Here is a 22,729-nt window from a genome sequence, read left to right as displayed (position 1 = left end):
ATCCCACAGGAACATGTCCAGGTGGGTTTGAAGGTCTCCAGAGAAGGAGACTCCACAGCCTCTCTGGGCAGCCTGTCCCAGGGCTCTGTCACTCTCACAGGAAAGTTCTTCCTGATATTCACATGGAACCTCCTCTGCTCCAGTTTGCACTCATTGCCCCTCATCTTATCACTGGACATCTACTCTTCTCCAAGCTCAAGAGACCCAGCTGCCTCAGCCTTTCCTCATCAGGGAGATGTTTCACTCCCTTCAGCATCTCTCTGGCTCTGCCCTGGACTCTCTCCATCAGTTCCCTGTCCTTCTTCAACTGAGGGGCCCAGAGCTGGACACAATACTCCAGATGTGGCCTCTCCAAGGCTGAATAGAGGGGGAGGAGAACCTCCCTTGACCTACTAACCACCCCCTTTCTAAGGCACCCCAGGATGCCATTGGCCTTCTTGGCTACAAGGGCACATTGCTGGCTCATGGTCATCCTCCTGTCCACCAGGACACCCAGGTCCCTCTCTTCTACCCTGCTCTCCAGCAGGTCAGCCCCCAACCTGTACTGGCCCATGGGGTTATTCTTCCCCAGATGCAAGACTCTGCACTTGTCCTTGTTGAATTTCATCAAGTTTCTCCCCACCCAACTCTCCAGCCTGTCCAGGTCTCCCTGAATGGCAGCACAGCCTTCTGGTGTGTCAGCCACTCCTTCCAGTTTAGTGTCATCAGCAGACTTGCTGAGGGCACACTCTGTTCCTTCATCCAGGTCGTTGATGAAAATATTGAATAGATTCTGTCCCATTGACCACAACTCTCTGATGATGGAGAGTGGCCTAGCCATCACCTCCACCAGTTCCCTCAGCACCCACGGGTGTATTCCATCCAGACCCATTGATTTATGGATGTCCAGACTGCTTAACTGACCCCTAACCCAATCCTCACCTACCACAGCAAACTCCTCCTTTATTCTGACTTCTTTTGGGGGTTTAGGGAACTGGAGATCCTGGGGGGAGTCTGCAGCAGTAAAGACAGAGGCAAAGAAGGCAGCAACACCTCTGCCTTCTTTGTATCCTCTGTCACCAGGGCACCTACCTCATCCAGCAATGGGCCTGTATTGCCTCTCCTGTTAGTTCTGTCTGCAATGTATTTGAAGAAGCCCTTTCTATTGTCCTTGACAGTGAATGGCTGTGTAGGCCTTCCAGCAAATATCTGGGTAGTTAAAATCCCCCATGAGGGCCAAGGCCTGTAATTGTGAGGCTGCATTCAGCTGCCTGTAGAAAGCCTCATCAACCCCCTCGTCCTGATCAGGAGGTCTGTAAAGACCCCCACAGCTATATCACCCATGCCAGCCTGCCCCTTCATTCGTACCCACAGACTTTCCACTTGCTCCTCCTCTGCCCCTGGACAGAGCTCAGTACATTCTAGTTGCTCTCTCACATAAAGAGCAACTCCACCACCTCGCTTTGCTGACCTGCCTTTCCTAAAAAGGACATGGCCACCCATGACCACATGCCAGTCATGTGAGCTGTCCCACCATGTCTCTGTGATTGCCACCAGATCATAACCCTTAGAGCACACACAGACTTCTAACTCCTCCTGTTTATTCCCCATGCTGCCTGCATTGGTGTGCAGGCACTTCAGGGAGCGAGCTGAGCAGGCTGGTGGCACCTTGGGAGGCAGGAGGCCTTCTGGTCTTCATGAATACTAGAACATTGCCCCACTAGTTCAAACCCTGCTACAACCCCCTCCCACTTCAAATGTAGTTTAAAGCTCTGTGAATGAGCCCTGCTAACTCTTGCCCTAGGACCCTTTTTCCCCTGCACGACAAGGTCTTCCCATTCAATGCCAGCAGGCCAGATGTCCTGTACATCAAGCCATTCAGGAGCTTTGTTCCCTACCCCCATCAAGTCTCGTTTAAAGCTCTCTCTATGACCCCTGCCAATTCCTGGCCAAGAAATCCTTTTCCTCCTTGTTGATAGCTCTATGCCATTATTTGCTAACATACCTGGTACCCTGTAAACATCTCCATGATCAAAAAAACCCAAAGTTCATCTGATGGCACCAGCATCTAAGCCATACATTAATCAGTTGTGTTTTCCTAGTCCTTTCAGCTTTTCCTCCCACTGAAGAAACTGAGGAAAAGATCACCTGTGCTCCCGATTCCTCGGGTATTTGGCCTAGTCCTTGAAATCCCTTTTAATCACCCTGGGACTTGCCTTGGCAACATCATCAGTGCCCACCTGCATGACCACTAGTGGGTAGTGATCAGAGGGCTGCAGCAGACCTGGGAGTTTCTCAGTAACATGGCTAGCCTGGGCCCCAGGGAGGCAGCAGACCTCCCTGAGGGTTGGGTCTGACTGGCATATAGGGCCCTCAGTTCCCCTCAAAAGAGAATCTCCCACAACAATTACTTTGCTCTTGTTCTTAATGCACGGGGCAGGCTGCCTCAGCAGCTCCCTGGATGGACATTTGTCACTACCTGCAGTTACCTGATTTTCCTGACCCAGGGCCATATCCCTGTTCTGTAAGGGCACACGTGAAGGTGAGGGAAGCCTGGAGCAGGTTTGTCTGTTGCCTTGAGCAGGGACCTGCTTCCAGTTCCCCTCTTCTCTCAGGTCCCCTACCTCTGCCAGGTGACAGGAAGGCAGAGGATCCTCTACTTCTCGTGAAACCTCTCCCTTGGGGTTTTGTCCCAAGGTTGGTAGAGTATTGTCTCTGAACCAATTTAAGATTTATTTCAATCAATTTAAAATTCTTAGGTGTCTCCCCTGCAAGGACAAGTATTAGGTGTACGTGTTAAGTCAGTCCAATCCAAGTGCATATTCACAGAAGTTTTACATCAGCAAGGACGGGCAGCAAAGACACGTTTTGGTTTTTTGTCTCAAAGTACAAAAATCTAATGATAGTTCAGACCCACAGGCTACAAAGAGGCCATCAGCAGGACAGAAGTGACACCTCCAAACGGGACTCATTTTTGATTCTACAGCTGGAAATAAAAAGATATAGGGGAGCTTTCAAATTCTCCCTGCAAGATTTCCACCTGAGAGAGCACTGAAAATATTCCTGCAGGTGAGACAGCAATCGCACAGGTATTACTCTTGGTTTTATACACATTCTTAGCATTCAGTAGTGCCAGAAACCATTCCCCTCCTAATGTCATTCACCCCTGATTTTCATTTTACCTCACACACAGGCACTGATAAAGTAGCACCCCTGCCACAAAAGTACTCAACTTCTGCTCCATAACCAGGCTGGCTGTAATGAGAGGTTGATTAATGTTGTACTAGCCAGATGCACAACTGAAAATAAATCCCAAGCCATTGATTACACTGGAAGAACAAGCAGATAAGGCATTTTATTTTCATACCCCAAGTAGTTAATTATACAAGGTTCTACCCACAAGGACTGCAAGAATACAGCTGAGCACAGCTATAGCACTTTTTATTAATATTTTCTATTTATTATGTTCTTTAAGCATAAAATGGGTGGGTTTTTTTGGTAAGATTCTGATTCATTCTGGGTTTATTTCTGGCTAATGAAGAAAACAGTCACTTAACTGAAGCCATTCACTCAGTTTACCTTTCCCTGTCAGTATGTTCATAACGACTTTAATTACCAGATAATAACAGCTTCACTGTTTATGGGGAGCTGTGTGAAGACCATGCCTGTACGTGTCTGGCTTTAACTGTAGTTTGTACACTGTACTCCATCACATTTCTTGGAGCACCCTGAATGCTATCAGCCAAGCAGAGACACTCATCACATGTTAATCACTACCCTCCTTAGCAGAATAAAAAGACTAAGGCTTGAAGACAAAACAAAACAAAATTGCTAAGCCCCTGGAGCTATAAAACCACTAGCCCATGCCACTAAACCCATTGGTGTTATTAACTAAACAGATAAAATTAGAGATATGAGGAGCAATTGAGTTGAGCAGTATCCCAGAGGCAAGCTGCTGTGTCTTCCTGATTAGCTTCATTCAATTATGTCTTCTTAATTGCTCATGTGCTAAAGCTCATTAAATGAAAAATAATATTGCTTTCCTCCAGGTTTTGCACTTAAGATTTGAAGAATGGACACCACTGGTGTCCCTTTGAGATACTGCCAGGGAGATTTCAGAGAGCAGGCACAGCCTATGAAAAGCAAAGCAGACTGCTAGTTTTTGTGGCTGCAGGATCCTCAACCCCATTGTCAGCTCCTTGCAAGAGCACTTCTCATTTTCTTCTAAACAACTGGGAAATTTTCAACTTTAAAATCATTCAACTTTTTTCCCCCCTCCAAGATAACAAAAATTTTAGAGTTAACCTTAACACAGCAGTTCAGAATTTTAACAGTACCAGAAAACAAAACAAAACTTCAGACTTGTCTTTGCCTTCTTGGTGTTGGCCTGTAACCACTGCAGACCAGAAAGATGAACCACCACAGCTTCCCAGAGCTACACTTCAACAACTTCTCTAGCTCTCCTTGGTGAATTCAAGTTTCTCCTTCCTTATCTGCTCACCCAGAAATTATTACACAGCATTGCTGAGCAAAAACCCTCTGATATTCTCAAACCACATCTCTATCAAATTAAGGCATCTTCTTCCCTCTCTGCATCATTATGCTTACCAGGAAATGGAGATGCACCATTTAACTGAACTGGAATGGATTTCCTATCAGTACAAACACACTTTGTGAGCATCTCATAAGAAACTTATCTTACAGAATGTGGCATTTTAGTGAAGAAACTATAAATAAAATGTCTATCAACAAATACTGCAAAACCAACATGCTACTGAAATAAATTTAAGGCTAAGAAAGTTTGCTTCAGTTGCATATGTTATAGCAGATTTACAGCATGTCCAAGTATAGTGGAACAGCTCATAGCATGTACCTAAATATGTTAAAAACTTCAAATTTCCTCCTCATATATGTAAGATTATACTTACCAAATGTGACAGTATTTACAATACTAAAAAACACTTATTTTTTTCCACTTTAGCAACTCCTGTACTTCAGCCAAGTGGGCGAAAGTGCTTCTCAGAATGGAAACATTGCAAACATCTCGTTAGAGCCTCATATCATAAAAATACTGGTAAATACTACTTCTCTTTTACATTTAACCTGAATCACTTTATTAGCTAAGAATTTGAAGTAGTTTGGGTTTTTTTCTAAATAACAGTGCCCAGATTTTGTCAACTATTTTTGCAATAAAGAGCAACAAAGGATGAAAGGATGAAACACATTTTTTTAAAAAAGCACTGAAGGGAAATGGAGCTGAAGTTTCTGACCTATGTAGCTTAAACTCTAAACAAAATGGTCTGTACCAATGGCTCAAAAAGCCATTTAGCACCTTGTTATAATTTCAGAGCCAAACTTTGAAGAAAAACATGACACAAGCTTGAAGATCCTGGCTTCACCTTTATACATCTAAAAACTTTGAGATAAACCATCAGATACCATGGAAATATAGGTAATAACAGTGGTACAAATATTGGCTTAAATTCTGAGGTAGCCACCTCAACAAAGAGCTGCAGAGCACTACTTCCCCTCCCCCTTCCAAGCAGTGGGACTCATTCCACTGAGAGGGGATTGCTTTCCTGCACTGGCTGCCGAGCCCTACAAACACAGGAGCAGGAACCACACATCACTCAACTCACACTATGGACCACCAACATTGTGAGCAAGACTTCTTTGGAGCTCCCCAATTCACAATCAGGTGCCCTACTGTTCAGCACAACTGTTGCTGAATAAACAGAGGGACAATTTATGGACATTTTTGAAAGGTGTAATTCACTGCCACTTCACCTAATACTAGCCTTTGTTGGAAAACATTGTGATTCATGCGGCAGAATCCCAACCATTTTAAGGAAAGAAAAGTCTGATGAGTCAAAGAAAGACTTGGAAAGATGAGTAAAACCTATTGTTTCTATATAAGAAATGGGAGAGAATAATATAATCACCATAAACTCACAACAATAAAACACATCAACTGCTCTATCATCCAGTATCCTCATCAGTTATACTGTGGGGAAGAAAAATAACAGCCCACTCTGTTTTCTTTGTTGGGGTTGTTTTTTCAGCAAGTTTTTGAAAACTGACTGTGGTTTTTGAATATGTAAATTTTGTGCTGTGTTACCCATCTTGGAACAAAAAAAAGCCCAGCTATTTCTCAAGGAACATGATCAGTCTGCATTGGCCAACTGGTTGCAAAGTAAAGAACAAACCAAAAGTCTGCAGAAATACCAGTGCAAGACCAGGCAACAACAGATGCCTTTAAGCTTGGAGCATCCAGAGGTTGGAATTGAATCTTAAATGAGGGAGGACGCCAGCTTCTTCCAACTGTGGGTTACAGGGCCCAACAAATATGTCTGTTCAAACAACTCTTTAGAAACAAGCAGTGAAATTAGTCTCATGCAGGTCTTGCACAGTAGGTCAAATAATTAACTCCTGTCCCATTCTATATCCTTTAAGCCAGGGAAATGCTTGGCAGTAACAGAATTATATGTAGCTGCTCAAACCAATGATGTTCCAAAACAAGATGATACTACTAACAAAAAATCCTTCTTGTCAGTATAATTGAGCAAATATAAACAAGCTCATTCTAGCAAAGAGGGAAAATAATTATTTTGGCAATAACTTGGTTTTCTCAACAGATAGTACCACATTTGATGTATTATAAGGGACAAACAAATCAAGTATTTAATGTTGCATTGTTAGTGAAGGCAAAATAATCAGTAGCTTCAAAAGTCAGAGAACAAAACGGTGATATTACAGTATAGAAACAAGCAAAGTGAACAGTTTAAGTGAATTGTTTACTGCTCTGCAGAATTATGTTTAAAAATGCCTAACAGTTTGCAACAGCTTGAATAGAAGCTCCAAACAAGAAGCAATAATGTTTATCAATATTAAATGGGAAAAAGCAAACTCAAATGGCGTTGTAGGTAAACACACAAACTCGTTCCTCAGTGCCCATCCTGTGAATATCAGCTTCCTAGGATAACTCAGACTAGATCTGTTCAGCCTCTCATTGCACAGAAATCCCATCTATCTAGCAATCCAATTTGAGAGCACAATTTCCCTCCCTTGCCTCCTTCTTCACCTCCTCACATCTTTACTTTGCAATCTGGCTTAATTAGGCACACCATGATAATTTGATATTATTTAAATATCTGATTTCTGCTCATTGTAGCCTATGTATATAAACTATTAAGACACCAGTTTAAGGTTTGCCATGCCTCAATACACTGTCTAATGCATACTGTAGTTAAAGGATAGATTTTTTTCTTACTATTTTTTTAAACCTAAATCAGTAAGATCCTTGGACACAGCTGTTGGTTTGACTTTTTTTTTCCTTAAAACCATCTATTATTTTTTTCTGTTTACCCAAAAGTTTTTGTTTCATGTTCTTAAAAAAAATAAATTGAAACAAACAAACAAACAAAAAACACAAAAAAAACCCCACAGGGTCTTATCATTTGAGAGAGTTTGTCCAGAAAAGATGAGACAGGTTGTTTGCCTGGGAGAAAACCTAGTCTGTCTATAAGGGCAAAAGTCTTCAAGACAAACACCTTTCAGAGTCTGTTCTGTTTGCTCTAGGAAGTTCCCAATACATACTACCATTGTAGTCCTATCTGTTGTGAAAGTCAAAGGCATTTATTCACTTGACACCATAAGCCAACAGTTACAAACTCCAGTTACTTCAAAAACTACAGCAATATTTGTGGAAAATGAGGGGAGTGGTTTGGGGGCTTTTTGGTGGCTGTTTCTGGGCTTTGGTTCAAAACTCCAGACGTTTCCTCGCCACAGGCATTCCACATAAATCCCTAGCAATTGACTGAGTTTACATGAGCTTTAGTCAAGAAAAAACATTGCCTGTATTTAATGATAGACAACAGCTGAACAGTAATGATCCCCTAATCTAAAAATGATTACTGTAAAACGGATGCATTCAAATGAGCTGTGAGAGCTCATCCTTTACAGTTATTGGCCAAACATGACTCTGCTCCCACTGCAGCAGACACACCATCGTCTGGGGCACAAACTCAGACCCTGCAGTGGTTCAGACCTTCTGCAAGCACTGAAAAAACCTGGACCCTATTTAAAGCCATCCCAGGCAGGAGTCCATACCTACCATGTAATCAACAAGAAAGTCAACATCCTCCTTGAAAAACAGATTTCACACTTCATTTTTTTCAGGACTACTGATCTTCTTCTATACTAATGACTTAAAACTTCATATTCATTGCTACTGTAATTGTAGGTGTCCTTGCAACAACCCCCTGTTCAAACACATCTCCACACACAACAGAAAACTTATGCTCATTATTGATGCAGTTAAGAATGCCACTCCTGATATATAAATTAATTGAACTGAAGCAAAATTGGGCAATTGAAGTGATTCAAAACCAAACCTGCAATTCATACCGCACAGAACCTGTGCTCCTAAAGGACACAGCTACGAGCCAGTTCTTGTTATGTGGAAATCAAATCGTAATGAAATCAAGTTTTGATCAAGATGAAGTTCCTCTGCCTTGTTTTAAACAGATACTTCTCAACAAAAAGAGGTTAAAAGAAAGCACGGTAGCAACAGGGAAGTAGTTTCTCTCACAGTTTGTCAACCTGTGACAGTCTCATTTAAGCATTCACAAAACAATTCTTACGCCTGGACTGAGCAAGATGAAGAAAAATGAGATGAGAATTTGGAAAGCAGCATGACAGGTAGGGAGAGTGATGCAGAGGAGCAAAAGGAATATGCAGCCTGCCAAGCTAGCTACAAAGTTCAATGGCAGAACAGGGAACCCCCAAAGATAGAGAGAGATAATGATAATGCACAAAAATGGGTATTTACAAAAGACTGTGCATGAAAAAGGGTGTGCACCAGCACTCCCAGATAGAAGGAAGAAGGGAAAGTCTGGAGAAAGAGCAAGAAGCACATGGATGTTTCTCCCCACCCTCCAACTTAAAGGATGCTTTAAAAGGGTAAATTCATGAATTCTGGAAACTTAGGTTTCTGCTCAGAAAAGATCTGTGTTTCAATTCATGCCCATCAGAGGTCCTGTGGCTGCAATGCAGTCTACAGCAGAGAACATTGCAATTTGGAGCTCCCAACAGCTCAGACTCCTTTCCCCAGACCTACTGCATCATCTGAAGAAAACACTTTCAGGAAGGCATTGTTTGAAAATGAGCTTCAGTAAAGAAAATAAATACTTGTGCTACAAATACTGTATTTCTAAGCAGTAATGTAGTTACATAACTCAACTAATTGGTGCAGTGGAAAACTCACTGGAACGCATCTATGTTTGCAGGCTACCTATAACCATCCTCAACCCTGGACAGCTCAGAGCTTCTGTGCTGACATAAATAGTCTGCTGCAGTCATATTTCTTACTGTGAAAAAGATTACTAGCCTCTCATGTCACACTCAGGAATTCTCAGGTTTTCCAAACTATTGTTACATACAGAATATGTAAAAACAAACAAGTCAGCACAGTATCTGCAACAAAAATAAAAACTGAGTGGCAATGCCAATAACTGGTGGACCACGCTGTTAATACTACAAGACAAGGGAACACAGGCAAATTTTAAATGCTGTCAATTTATAGTATATCTGTTAGCTTTTTGAAAGTCAATTTTAAAGTCTGATTTACTCCAACACTATTTCAATAAACAGCCAAGTCAAAATATTTTGAGTTGCTTTTAATAAGGGCCTTCTACTAAGAAATATGGTCAATTAGTATGAACTATCTTACTCCTAAATCTAGAGGTCTACTGATCTGCAAATGCATTTTTAAGGAAAAACTGGAATAAAATGAAACAAGCAGATTCTTCTGATCCAACAGGAGGTGTCGCAGCAGTTCAGCAGGTAATTCAGAGTTGAATTTACTGGATTACTGAAGGTGGAGTTTATCTTGTGGGGAACAATGTTGGAACATGTGGAATTACACAAAAATTACAAAACCAAGGGTTGCTTGGAATAGTAGTTTTGAATAATTAAATTGGTAGTGTCACATCTACAGCAAGTGGGCTCTGTTTAGATTGAAATGAAGAATATGCAACAATATACCCGAATCTAGCCTCATCCCCCTAGATTTAAGGGAGAGAAATCCTTAATCATATCTGAGAAAGCACCATCTTGTTCACACTATGGCAATGCACTGTCTCTCTTGGCTAAAAGGAATTGCTTGCAATGGAAGTTGCAGATTTGCTCTCTGAAATCTGGACATGAGATGGAGATCAGAGTGTTCTAGAAAACTCAGCTTCCTTACTCTCACTCTATGTCAAAACACTAAGCAAACTGTCAAATAAATGTACAGATGTCTGTCTCTCCACTCAAGACTCTTTCAAACATTACCATTAAAGTACAAAAATGCTCAACACACACACTCAATGGCTATGAAGCAACATATGAACGCACAGATGAAACTGTCACTGTTTTTTAGGAGCTCAATCCAGTACCACTGGAGTTACAGTTCACTTTATGAAATTCCCAAAGTCCAAGCCACTCTTCACAGAGGTGACAGATCAAGGCCTTGCCTTCCCAGACGTGAATATCTCCTGTCATTTGGAGGACAGGCACCAGCTTAGTATACACACCTTCCCCACACCAAGGGGTGGCTCAGGTCAGTCAAGTCCTAGGAGACCCAAAGAATATCAATCAACCATATAATCCAGCCAATCCAACACGTAATGCCTCATGTGCTGATGAACCAGGCTGAGGAAAAGGAACCTGATAGGCTACTGCCTACAAGAGGCTTGTTCTTACCTAGATCCCACAGTCTGATTGTTCAAGGATGTTGGGATCTGGGATTTGTTTCTTCTGAACAAGCACCTTCCTGCCTTATCCATCCCAGAAACATCACAGGGTACTCAGTCACTTGTGCCCAGAGACTGAGGGCTGAAACTTGCACATTAGGATCAACCTTGTTTCTGATACACATATTTCATGAACTTAACGTGCCCCTTGCCAAAGGGGAACTGACCTTCTGCAGACTCACAGCACTGCTTAGTGGCACTTCAAGTTGTACCATCAGTCACACTTTAAGAACTAAACCTTCAGAGGAACTAATGGCCAAACTACAATTGAAAGACATGGAGAACAGCTCTTTTCCCTTCAGGATTACTGCAGAGCCAAGTGCCAGAGCTCCCAACCAAAAGCAGCAAGTTTTCATAAAGCAAGTAAACAAATGACTTCTGTTCTAAGGAAAAGAGCCTTTTCCAGATAGCCCTTAGGCAAGCACCTGTTTGCATTTCTCCTCTTTCACTGGCTGAATGCAGTGTAGGGCTCAGGGAATGATAAATGGGCTACATATATTCAAATACACATTTTCCTGAGCTAATTTCCTGCCCACCAGTAATATATCAAGATTTGAAACTATTTTATATTTAAAGTAGACTCTTAAAGTGATTTGTGAGGCCCTTTAGTTATTCAATTTTTGTAGCATAAGACTCCGTTAGACTGAATAAAAGACAGTAACTATTAGTGGGGGCCCCATGCAGCAGAAAAACAGCTGATGGAGCTCATGCCTGAACAAGCCTGGTGGCAAACGTGAATTGCACAGTTGTATTTTTCATGGGAAAACCCTTATTTAAAAAACAATCTCCTATTCAGAGTAAAGATAAAGACCATTTTTATGGCCGTTCTTTACATCCTGATAGAAAAAAATCGGCTAAACTCCTATGAAGTGAAACACACATTTGGGTAAGTAAACCTTCTGATTAGTCTCAATTTTATTTTGTTTCAGGTGCCAGCACTGATTACGGAAGGGCTTAATCTCACTTTGTTCAACACCTTAAGTGTTACAAGTTGGCAAGAGACGTGCTCCTTCCTACCTGGCCCACGTGCCTTGCAAAGCCGTTTAGCATGAGAATCCCCTGAGGATACAGTTTTACATCACACCTCACCTGCAACCTGCTGTTCAGCCCTTCTGGACTTGGTGTTACCCTCCCCTGCTTCAAAGCCAGCAGTTATGCAGCTGCAGGGTGAGTTGCCTCAGCTTACTGAGCCAATGCAAAATAAACACAGCAAGCCCAGGTCCCTCAAGTGGTTGTTTTGAGATTTTGTTTTTTATTATTATTTTTCTCTCTTTAAAGTGCAAAGGGAGTCAGAAGTAAGTTTCTGTTATTTTGATATCGAGGGCAAAGACCTCTGCCCATGCAGGGAGGTTGGCAACTAGATGATCTTAGAGGTCCCTTCCAACCCAAACCAGTCAGTGCTTCTATGTTAATGTCAATACAAACAAGGCCTGTCTTTAGTCTACTTTTAAACCGGCCATCCCAACACACCTTTCTCTCAGTAGCAGTTGGGAAAAGAGTAGCAGGGTGGTGCAGTAGGAGACTTTTCTCCAGCAGCTCCTTCAGCACAGCCAGGCAGGTGTTCAGGTTTACCTGGCAATTGACTCCCTTGGGCAGCTTCCCACACAGCCAGCTTTGCATCCAAGGGTAAAAACAAACAGGTGCTTACTGTTCCACCCAGCCCTACTGCTTACACCATGACACAAGGTATTGGTGATACTTCATGATGACAATTATCCACCGATTCTCACTGAAGCCAGTTATTTCCTCAGTTTCTCCCTACTATATATTTCTATCCCAGGCAAATCTATATTTCCCCCTCCCTGCAAAAAATACATACAACCCATGTTGATTCAGCCCTTCAAGTGCCCATCATTAGTTTAGAGGACAAAACTAATACCTTATATTTCAGCCAAAATGGGATTATGTTTTTTTCTTCTCCATTTCCATTTTTAGTCAGACTGCAATGAAAACACTCACACGGAATTGTCAGAGTTGGAAGAGACTCATGTTTAAATGGAAAATAGATCATTCCTACCTCACCTTATATTACAGCCTAAGTTCTGGTTCCACACCAAAGGCACTGGGAATTTCAGCACTGACATTTTCGGATGTTACATGATAGGGTGGTATAACAAGTCCCTGAATCAGCTGAGATGTAGGGAGACATCCCAGGTGTTCCCCTGCTGTGCCTAAAGAACTCCCTAAAGCACATAAGAGCCAAGATGGTCCCATCACTGCGTGTATTAACTGACAATTAATGTCATTATCCTTATTTTACAGCTAAAAATCTTCAAGTGAAACATAAGGGACTTCACAAGTCTTTCAGTCATATGTGTATAAAAAAACCAAAACAAGTAAACTTCAGGTTACAAGCAGCCCCAACAAATTACTGTCTTCAAATATCCTTCAATTACGCAAGCGATCACCACAAATCACAATCCCATTAAACATTTCTGAGAAGTCTAGTAATGAAATCTTGGCAACTTCTGTTGATGGATCTTCAGATTGGCTTTCGGTTTTCTTTTTAAACAGGGACTGGAATTGGTTTTGTTTGCCTTTCATTTTTTAAGAGTAAAGAATAATACTGGTACCCGCAGGTTTGTAGCTATCCCCTTCATGATGGATATGAGCTAAGTCTAAATGCTGAAGATTATTAAATCTGTTAATTGTCAAATAATTATTTCTGCTGGATCAGTTTGGTGTGTGTTGCGAGCCAGTATTGGGGAACTACCCCCAACGTTTAGACTTAAGCAGGGAAGAAAAGAACAGTTTCCTACAGTGTGGCATGAAAGTGCACACAGCTTTTAAATTCAGCATCCCTCTCTACTGACCAGAAGATTCCTGCTGAAGAAATATACACTGGATTAGTAAAAAACGAAACGCAAGAAAGAAATTGGATCCTAGGTTTCCACCTTCCTTCTCAGAGTTTGCCTCTAAATTTAATAGAGTAGCACTGGAAAAAAATAAGAGATGGTAGCTGACCTAATTTCACACATTACAAGGCTATAACTGACATTTCTATCATTACTTAAGATAAATTACGGAAGAAAAAATTCTTAACAGCATTTCTCCTGCTTGGAAAGCAGCTAACTAGGGGCAGCAAAAATCCTAAACCCAGATTTCTTTAAAAAAGCCAAACGACCAAACAAAAATCCCATTACTCATCCACCCACAGCAGATAAACAGTTTTCACATTTCATCAATAGATTTTACATACTTCCCACAGGAAATTATTAAGCTGGAAAGTACAAAAATCTTAAGAGCTGCTAAAATGAATGAGAAGGAGATGTAGTTCAGACGGGTACTCGGTCCTGAAAGTTGGTAGAGCTCTCTACAATTTAGCAGTAACATAGGACTGAAATTTCAGCTCACTAAAAACTTGGAACAAGAAATGCAGGACACAAATTTATTAGTGGCACAGATGGAAACCAAACATGAGCACAAACTTGAGATTGCTCCGCATGTCGATTAGACATGGCTGACAAAAACATGGCTGTGAAAAAATTCTCTAAAGACCTGTGCTTATCAATTGGAGATGCTGATAAAGACAGAGCTGTATTACAGCACAGCACGAACCATGAGCCACCACGGCACAAAATACACTTTACTGAGTGACATAACTCCAACAGAGACAGAAAAACACAGCTGGCATCATAAAGAGCTGTCAGGATGTCACCTGGACACAAAATACAAGTGTCAGCAACCACTTTCAAAAGAGGAACTTTGGTGAAAGAGGGACATTCCAGGACTTTTGGGATCATGAAGGGAAGGGGAATCTACTTTGCAAGAAAATCTGTTTAGCAAACAAAAAACAAAAGGGGGAATTATTGCTCTCTGAATGTTCCTTTGCCTGGAGAGCAGAAACATGAAGATTGGAAACAAGACCTGAACTCAAAGATCACACAGGCACTATCAGCTAGCCGTGAATAAACTGTCTCATTTCCACAAGACAATGGCATCAAGCCAAATGAACAAGTGAGATCCTGGGCAAGCTTTCTAATAAGTCTAGGAAGAAAGCAGCCTAAGCATTTCCAAGGCAGTGCTCAATAAAGTTTGCAAGTCTACTTTGTAGCATCATTAATTGTTGTGGCTAGGGAAGATCTGATGACTCAGGAGGTTGAGCAAAACCATCTGAAATAGAGAAAATATGAACTAATGGAGCAAAAACTAAATTTGCACAGCTACAACCATGAAAGCAGATCACTTGCACCCTAGATGCAAAGAAATAGATTATAATTTCTGCTGTAATTGATTTTCCCTGTTTGTATTCATGATTGTTCTGCTGTTAAAATAACTACTCTGTTGTTTTTAAATTGCAGTTGCTAAAAGAGTGCATCTTTTATACATTATATGCTAGATTACAGATTTTGTTATTGCAAATTGGAACAACCCTACCAGTCCCAGGCATGCCAAAGTAATTCTGTCCAATGATGTACACACAGAACACAGTTCTTTATTTCACTGCAAAAAATGTCTTTCAAGGTAATTGTTTTTATAAGCATTGCCTCATTAACTGGGTGGCATTTGTTGAGTAACTGCAACCCCATCCAGGCTTGCTCTAATATAGCAATACAGTACTTATACAAAGGACTTTGAAGATATTAGAAGTACTTTTTCTAAATTTACCCTTTCCTGAATACAGAGGGGAAGAAAAAAAAAAAAATCAGTTCATTCTCAAGTTTGCATCGTGGTGCTGTGTGTTCCTCAAGCATTTCTGAACGTTCCCCTCAGTCAGTTACTTGTGCCCATATGCATCAAATCTATGTTTTGGCTTTCAAAAGTGAAGCTCCTCTGTTCAGACTACATAAAAAAATATAATCAATAATGCTAATGACAAGTTTGGGATCTGTGCTAAACAAAATGGCATGAGCTAGGACCAAAAAAGCCCCAAACCACACCAAACCCCACCCCCACAAAAAACAAAACACAAACCAAAACCAAACAACAAACAAAACCAAAAACAACCCAGGAAGAATACAATGAGGTGGCCATGCTAGCAGGAATACTTGTAAACTCAGCTGAAACACAGGTTTAGACAGAAAATTTTAAGAATGTAAATCAATGCACTAAAAGCAAGTCTGCAATCCCCCCAATACAGCCTGAATACTGTCTCCAAAGTCGTGGATATTTGGAGTTGGTATATTGCTAACTAATTCATCCACAATATTTAGACCTGACTTGGAAGTATTCTGCATTTTCAGGTCTTCTCCATTTCCTAGTGACACAACTAAAAGTTGTATTGGCAAGTTTACACAGAATTATTGAAAGTATTAATTACAAGAAGAACATTAAAAAGTCAAACCGGTGCAAGGCAATTTTAAAAAAACAGAAAGAACTCTAATTAGCCAGCTTTCTGCTGCCATTGCTGTCTGTCAGTGACACTATTTTCACCTGCTCACAGTAACTCCTGACACAGCAGTGAAGAGGTTGCACAGACTCCTACCACATGACCCCACCAGGGAACAGTTTTGTCAGCCACACATCATGAACTTCTACTACATGTTTGCAGCCTTTTTAATACGTTGCTATACATTTTCAGTCACACCATCATTAATGAATAATAAATCTACATGTGACTGTGGTCAAGTATCTTTCCCTTCCCCTAAGTCACCTGTAACTGAAAGGTACAATCTGCATATTTTTTGACATTAATTAACATGAGAGTTTGCAATAAAAGTAGAAAGGAAAAAAGTTGAAACCTCAGGACTATTTTGAAATATCTGTCTGCTACTGTACTTTCTGAGGCACGTTTTGCACACTTCAGCATTGTTGCAGTGTAACTAGAAATCAGCATTCAGCTGAAATTCATATCGCCGTCCTGATCAAGGCTGTCCCTTCAGATGAATGTTATGATGTTGCCAGTGTAAGTACAAACGAGGTCACAGTAAAAAGTATCACTTTATACTCATGTGTGCTCTCTTTCCATGGCCCCAGAACAAGTATAGCCCAGTGCAGTCCCATCAGCCTGCATCCTTCCCTTCCCTTCAACTCATTCCCATTCAACTCTCTGGCATCTACACCAGGGAGCAGCAGCCTCTCCTCCCTCAAACCAAACTCTTTGCTGCTCAAAGAACACTTCACAACCATCACTAAGGCCAACATTGCAAAGCATAACGGCCCCACTCCTTGGTTATAATAAAATGATTAAACAAACAAGATAATTGTATCCAAGTATGTGAAATATGAGCAGGTCAGACACTTCAGTGTTGACAATGACAGCTATTGTGACAGTGTATAAACATGGATAAAATGGAATTAGTTTTCTTGTGTATTACAGACATCAAATACAATGTAGGGTTGGGCTGAGGGATGGAGGGGAATAAAAGGACATTTGGAGAACTATTAATAGAGCAAGAAAAATATACTTTCTATTTGATAGCAAAACCAAACCAAAACAAGCCAACAAAATTCAACTAAGATTGAAGACTTCTGACATAAGCAAGACTACTGTACTTCATAACTGCCAGGACAGAGTTTGCTAAAAGAAAATCCAGCTGCAAGTCATAAATATGTACTATTGCAGGTTACCTACATGGAAGGCAAAAGTGACACTTATAATGAGAAACAGACATTCTGAAATCATACTGGTTTTTATTTATTTCCCTCATTATTCTTAAAGGCATTTGAGAGTAAGTCTGTCAAACTCAGCTCTTCAACTTTCTAAATTGTTTGAAAGAACAAATCATTATCTGTTATCTAGTTCTGTAATTTTTTATTCTTATCATTGGCAAAACACATTTCTGGTATCATAAATTTGACAAAGATGCTGTGAGGATGAACAAGAGCTACTGGTGCCACATTTCAGAATTTCTGAAGCATTGTTTCTCCATGATACCCTCCTTGTGGGAGCTTTTCTCAAGTTTTTGGTCCGATAAAGCCCATTAACAGCTCTCTCAAACTCCTGTGTGCTGTTACCATTGATTTACAAACGAAATAAGGTAAAGTATTTGACCAATGAACAAGAGGGAAAAAAAAAAAAAATAATGCTATAGTCCAAGGCTGAATTAACTTCAGATTTTCTCTTGTCTGGTAAGTCAACAGCTTTGTAAAATATCAGCAGCAGCAGATACTTAACACCACAAAACATACGCAGACCTTTCGTTATTACAGCCTCTCTTTCCTACCAACTATCAAACCATTTATTCAAGTAATAATTCCAGGAAAATTAAAATGAAATCACAGATTCATCCCACCCTTCCCACAGCTACACCCCCACGGCAAAAAACTTACCTTCATCAGTCTGGGCCAAACAACCTGCCAAGATAGTAGCAACTGCAGTCCCTACAGCTAACCATTTCCAGAGACAAAACTGCTGGAACATTTTCTGTCAAACTTCACTCAAGGCAGATCTGAAAAAGAAAGATTCAATACAAGCATTAGTCAATGGACCTACACAAAGGGAAGTCATTACAAGCTATTTCACAGGTAACTATGGAAGGACATATGGCACCTATGGTCTGTAACAGTGCAAGGTTGTTTCTGTTAAGACAAGCTAGGTTGATCCATTAGCATCAATATATACATACTCAACTTCATAACCATGCATGAAGAGGCCTCCAAGTCATGAAAATGCAAGTCTCTTGCTTAAATCAGGCCTAATTCCCATTAAATAAAGTCTTTAAGTTATCCCTGTTTTAGCCTTATGCTTTAAGCACCTGGGGGAAGCCACAATATCAGAGAAGTTACACTTCCTAAAACCAGAGTTCAACTGCAAAAGTCAGCAGGGACCCAGTAGCAAAGACATCGCCCAGCAGAACATCTCCCAGGAAAAACACAAGCAAACCCCACAGACAGCTTATGAGACAGACTTCTTAATGAGACAGACTGGTGGTTCCTGTCCAGCAAAGGAGGAAAACACCCACAGGCACAAAAAAGCCAGAAGAAACTGGCCAAGCCAGGTCTGGATAAACTCCAGAGCGTATTTAGAGCGAACAACAACAGAAGGTTCTCTAAAGCTCTTATATTCCTACAAGAAAGAGAATTAGCATAATTCTGTAGCCCAGAAAGGAATTACTTTCAAATATTCCCTCACATTTAAAAACATTGTGAGAAATACAATGGACTTCCTAGCAACAGAAGCATGAAATGGAGAGTGACTTGCAGCAGTGTAAGAACAAGCTATTGTATAAAAAGGGTTTAAGCACTGTTAATTTTCCCAAGAAAAGCACTTGACTCAGATTTCATTGCCAATTTCTGTTTATTACTTCCTTTGCTTGGATACAAAACTGCTGTACTTCATTCCAAGTCAAACAAATAGTCTATTGCCCCCCATGTAACAGACTCTGCATTAACACCATCTGATCCTCCATCAGTGAGACATTGTTGAAGATGTGCTATCAATCTCCTTCCACACACCCAGCTTGTAAAATTCACAGCTGTATTCATCTAATTCACACCACACACAGAAATGTCTGTCAGCTCAGGGAATAAAATCAGATCACTCTCAAGAGTTATCCAAGCCATAATGAAGTAGAATTTCCACCAAGAGAAGTACGTGATAGTTTCAGCAAGTGCTGGACCAGCCAAGAATTCCTCTAAGATTTGAACTGATTCCAAACCATAGTACTTTGCAAAACATTTTGGTTAATATGAAGGAAGCAGTGCTACAATATAAACTGGTCCTCTTAAAAAAATATACTAAAACTATCTGCATTAGGAAATAGTTTGGAGGAAGAACTGTTTTTCCAATCTCCACATTCAGTCAAATAGGACTCTTCCCATCCAGGTCACTGCAGGCAGTTAGCTGCAATAAGCAGCAACCTCTGGCAGAACTTTAGTATTAGACATCAAACAAGTAGGCAGCCTGTGTCTAAATGTAGCAGCAGCAGCACAAATCTCATGGGGCTGTTCATTTTCATTTCAGCTAGACAAACATGCAGCTGGACAAAATAGCTCGAGTTTGAAGAATTAATGAATTAAAGCTGTGCAACGCTACCTATATGAAGCATACAGAAGCATCCACCTTCCTCCTCTTTCCCCTTTTACTGGCACTTCTACAAGTTTCTGCCCCTAACTCCAGCAAAGACAGCTCAAATGACAATTTCGGGCCCTTCCTAGAGTCCTATTCTTCCTGTACATGCGAGAAGACCAGAATTGTCAAAGATCTCACTAGCTGTAAGAAACAACTATTTAAAAGCTTGCTGTGAAAAGCAAGCTTCAAGTCCATCAAGTATGATACCAATACCTTGGCAAGTATGTTACCCATAGGAAAGAGATAAGCTATCTCTTTCTTGAGGAAAAAATAAAATGTATCCCTTCCTCAAGGAACCCATCACTTTGCCAGTGTTGCTTAAAAGTAGCTTTTTCTTCCCTTCTACTTTACATAATCCTCATCTGACTATTGTCACCTACATTTCCACTAATCCAATTCAGAAGCCGTTCTGGGTATTGCAACAGCATCTTCAAAGAACAGAAATTACTTGCTCTATAATATATTCTAGTTGTCTACTTTTAAATAAGGGCCGAGTGTCTCCACGTTGTCCAAATGATTCAGAAAAATCCAATGACATTATTAAAGCTTTGTTAGTCTCACAAGTTCCCTGGAAGTCTATTTCACCATTTTTTCCCCTCTCCCATTAAAAGGTGATCCTCCAAGAACTAGGCTTTCTCACTTTTTCAATTTAAGCAGACAGTGTTATTACATTTGGTGGCATTTTCTGCCAAGTGCTTCCAACCTTTTACACCTCCACAAAAGAAACAGAAGTGGTTTGGGAGACCATCTTAGTTTCTTCAGGTCAGTCTAAGAAAAAAATCACATCCGTGTACAGTTTACACGAAAAGAAATGCACATACACACTTCAGAGGCCTCTATTTCATTTTACAACCTTGGAAAAAACTCCAGATTTCCAATCATGATGTTCTATTTTAGAAAGTTATTCAGAGCTCAGGTGACACATTTGAGTTGTGTCTACTCTGGAAAGTTTTTAGGTCAGAATCTCGGCAGATTTATTTCTGATTTTGATGAAATATCAAGTAAACCATGAGGATAGCAACACTGCTGCTCTAAGAATAAGCATCTCTATATGCAACTAGAAAAAAAAAATTGTCCATCCTTTTTCCTCCAATTTGTACCAGAAAAAAATTGTTATGAAGTATAAAAAGCAACAAGTTTAAGTCAAACAGGTTCTGCTAACTCAGAAATAGCTCACAATAAACCACAAGTTACTACAAAGTCCCCAAAGGTAGACAACCTGTAAGAAATACCATGTTAAACTCTAGATTCACAGTCTGACAGGGCAAAGGAAAATAATGAGTTTATGATGGAAGGAGAATGTGTGAAGTAAGAACCTATGATATGTCTACAAGACTCAGTATTTTCCTGAAAAATATTCAAATGTAGTGACAGCAGAATTTTCAAGTTTCATGTTACCAAGGGCAATGAGAAGTTACACACTGAAGCACAAAAGAGAAAAAAAAATTTGAAAGGAAAAAGAGTTAAAGTTTGAGGGAATTTTGCTTCCTGGCATGACTGCATTTAAAAAAAAAAAAAAGTAAAAAAGGTTCAATACTGCTATCTCCAGAGTGTTGCCTGTTTGACTCTATAGCTGTACCAAGAAATAAAAATAGGCACAGATTTTCCCAGAGAAGCAGAGGCAGCTGCCCATCACTGGATGTTCACAGCTCGATGGCAGGAAACTGCCATTACCTCACTCCAAGGAGAAATCATGTCTCCTGGGTAGTTTTTATTATTTCTTCTCTTCTTGTCATTGTAGCTACTAAATCAGCCAAAACATCATCATCTAGAGAAGGTATCTACAGAAGAGGCACTTCAACAAATTTTAAGAGGGGATAAAAGTGAGGATAAAACCTCAAAATGTCAAATATGAGTGATCACATCCAAACACCTTGAGTATATTTAAGGCCCAATGCTATTACAGTAACTCTAAATATTTATTTACTTTAAGATCAGGTGTTATTACACTACTCAAAATGTTGCATCCATTTGAAGCTGGGAAGGGAAACACAGGGTTGTCCAAATAAATAGCCATGCATGGTTGGGGTAAAAAAAAATTAAATTAAATGTCCATACAAAATTGTTTTTAGGTATGGAAACACAAACAGAAGTTATAAGAAGTTTTATGAAATTGAGTACATGCTTAAACAAACTCATGCCATGTGCAGAATAGAACTGATTCTTTATACAAGTTCACCTCTCAGAGAAATATAAGTAAAGGAGACAAAAAACACAAGAGTCATTGCCATGGTTAGGAGATAATAGTGAATGAAAAACAAGTGTACAAATACCCAAACCCTTGCAAACATTGTCCATGTTTGTCTCTAGCAAACTCCTTATTCCGAACTAGAGCCTAAATTGCAGCAGAACGTTAAGATTTTTGGTATTTTTAAACACTCAAATTAATCAAATTTATCAAATTTTAATAGAAAAATCTATGTTTTGGACTGAGTTTGCAGCAAGCCAGAGGCTGTTGGATTATTCAGAGTAGAACTCACCTAACACATGCCTGGTTTAAATTGAAACATGGAATATAATAGTGCCATAGCACATCAACAGGCACCCAGCAAGAATGTCTTTAAAGGTTTTATTACCAGTAACAGCAAATCTAAACACAACTTTGAAGCAAACACTTTATCAGGGCCTCAAACCCACTGCAAGAGGAGAAGGAACTTACTTAAAAAGAAATCATTATGTACATATTAATTCAGTAGACATATAAACAAATATTTGACATTTAATACAGATGTCAAAAAACATAGCTCCTGTGAAACTGCCGTTGTTGGATGAATAATACAGCATCTATGAAAACTACTGAATGCTCATTTATATGTATGCTATTAATTTACAGAACCAGGCAGAACTCCTTCAAGGATCAGAAGCTACACGCTGTGTTTAGTGGCATCGCTCTTTATGTGTTACAATTGTGATTGAATATCAAATCACAAAATAAGCTATTTTTTTTAAGGTATTGAATTGTTTAAATACAGGAAAAATTATAGTGGACAGTTTTATTATGAGG

The 22,729-nt window shown here is 40.2% G+C and overlaps 1 protein-coding gene across 3 annotated transcripts in view; it reads right to left on the bottom strand.

The window, feature by feature from the left end:
* PCDH15 (protocadherin related 15) overlaps positions 1 to 22,729 on the bottom strand; it is a 455,276-nt gene that overhangs the window by 319,483 nt on the left and 113,064 nt on the right. For all 3 annotated transcript variants that reach the window (XM_051618391.1, XM_051618393.1, XM_051618392.1), the window contains exon 3: positions 17,985 to 18,103. In XM_051618391.1, the coding sequence (XP_051474351.1) occupies positions 17,985 to 18,075 (91 nt within the window). In that variant the 5' untranslated portion in view covers positions 18,076 to 18,103. The remainder of the gene's footprint in view (positions 1 to 17,984; positions 18,104 to 22,729) is intronic.

Source organism: Apus apus, chromosome 4 (assembly GCF_020740795.1).
Source record: "Apus apus isolate bApuApu2 chromosome 4, bApuApu2.pri.cur, whole genome shotgun sequence".
NCBI lineage: Eukaryota > Metazoa > Chordata > Aves > Apodiformes > Apodidae > Apus > Apus apus.
Note: the sequence above shows the minus strand (reverse complement) of the source record. Positions and strands in the feature narration are given on the sequence as shown.